This window comes from Geospiza fortis, unplaced genomic scaffold (assembly GCF_000277835.1).
Source record: "Geospiza fortis unplaced genomic scaffold, GeoFor_1.0 scaffold566, whole genome shotgun sequence".
NCBI classification, from domain to species: domain Eukaryota; kingdom Metazoa; phylum Chordata; class Aves; order Passeriformes; family Thraupidae; genus Geospiza; species Geospiza fortis.
Window position 1 is genome coordinate 22,400 of NW_005054833.1, and position 652 is coordinate 23,051.

Below are 652 nucleotides of genomic sequence, written 5' to 3' on the forward strand. Positions count from 1 at the left end.
GGGGCCGGGGGAGAGGCCGGGGCGGCTTCGGGGGCAACCACGGCGGCTACATGAACACAGGTGAGGCCAGCAGCACACCTGGGGGGGCTCCGAGCCCCCTGCCCCCCCGGGCATCAGCCTTCCCCCTGCAGGGGGGAGCATCCACGGCCCCTGCAGGTTCCAGAACTCTCCATGGGGGAACGACCCCTGCCCTGCTCCTCTGGTGTTGTGGATGTGGGTCCTGGGTGTTCCAGACCCCCCAAATCGGGTGTAACTCACCAGCCATTGGCTCTGGGGTTTGATCCTTTCCTGGGAGCAGAGCAAACGGCTTGGAAGCCCAAAACCCATAACCCATCAGGTTTTGCAGCAGAAACCCTCTGGATTTGGAGGTGCTGAATTTGTGGTCCCCCTCGGTGGCTCCTGTTCCGGGGCAGCGCCATCCTGGGGCTCTGCTTTGGGAGGTTTTTGGGAAATCCCTCACGCCAGCTCCTCCAAGTGACACCTGTGTCCCCTCTCCTTGTCCCCACAGCAGCACAACCCGGGGTTCGGGATGGGGGGGGGCCCCATGCACAACGAGGCCCCCCCACCCCCCAACATGCGGGGCCGCGGCCGGGGAGGAAACATCCGGGGCCGGGGCAGAGGCCGGGGCGGCTTCGGGGGCAACCACGGCGGG

General features: G+C 66.7%; 1 protein-coding gene across 1 annotated transcript in view; it reads left to right on the plus strand.

Moving 5' to 3' along the window:
- The window catches only part of ILF3 (interleukin enhancer binding factor 3), a 14,121-nt gene that overhangs the window by 9,638 nt on the left and 3,831 nt on the right, over positions 1-652 (plus strand). Inside the window, exon 17 of the mRNA XM_031065520.1 lies at positions 509-652. This exon is cut by the window's right edge and continues 1 nt beyond it. Coding sequence (XP_030921380.1) covers positions 509-652 — 144 coding nt within the window. The remainder of the gene's footprint in view (positions 1-508) is intronic.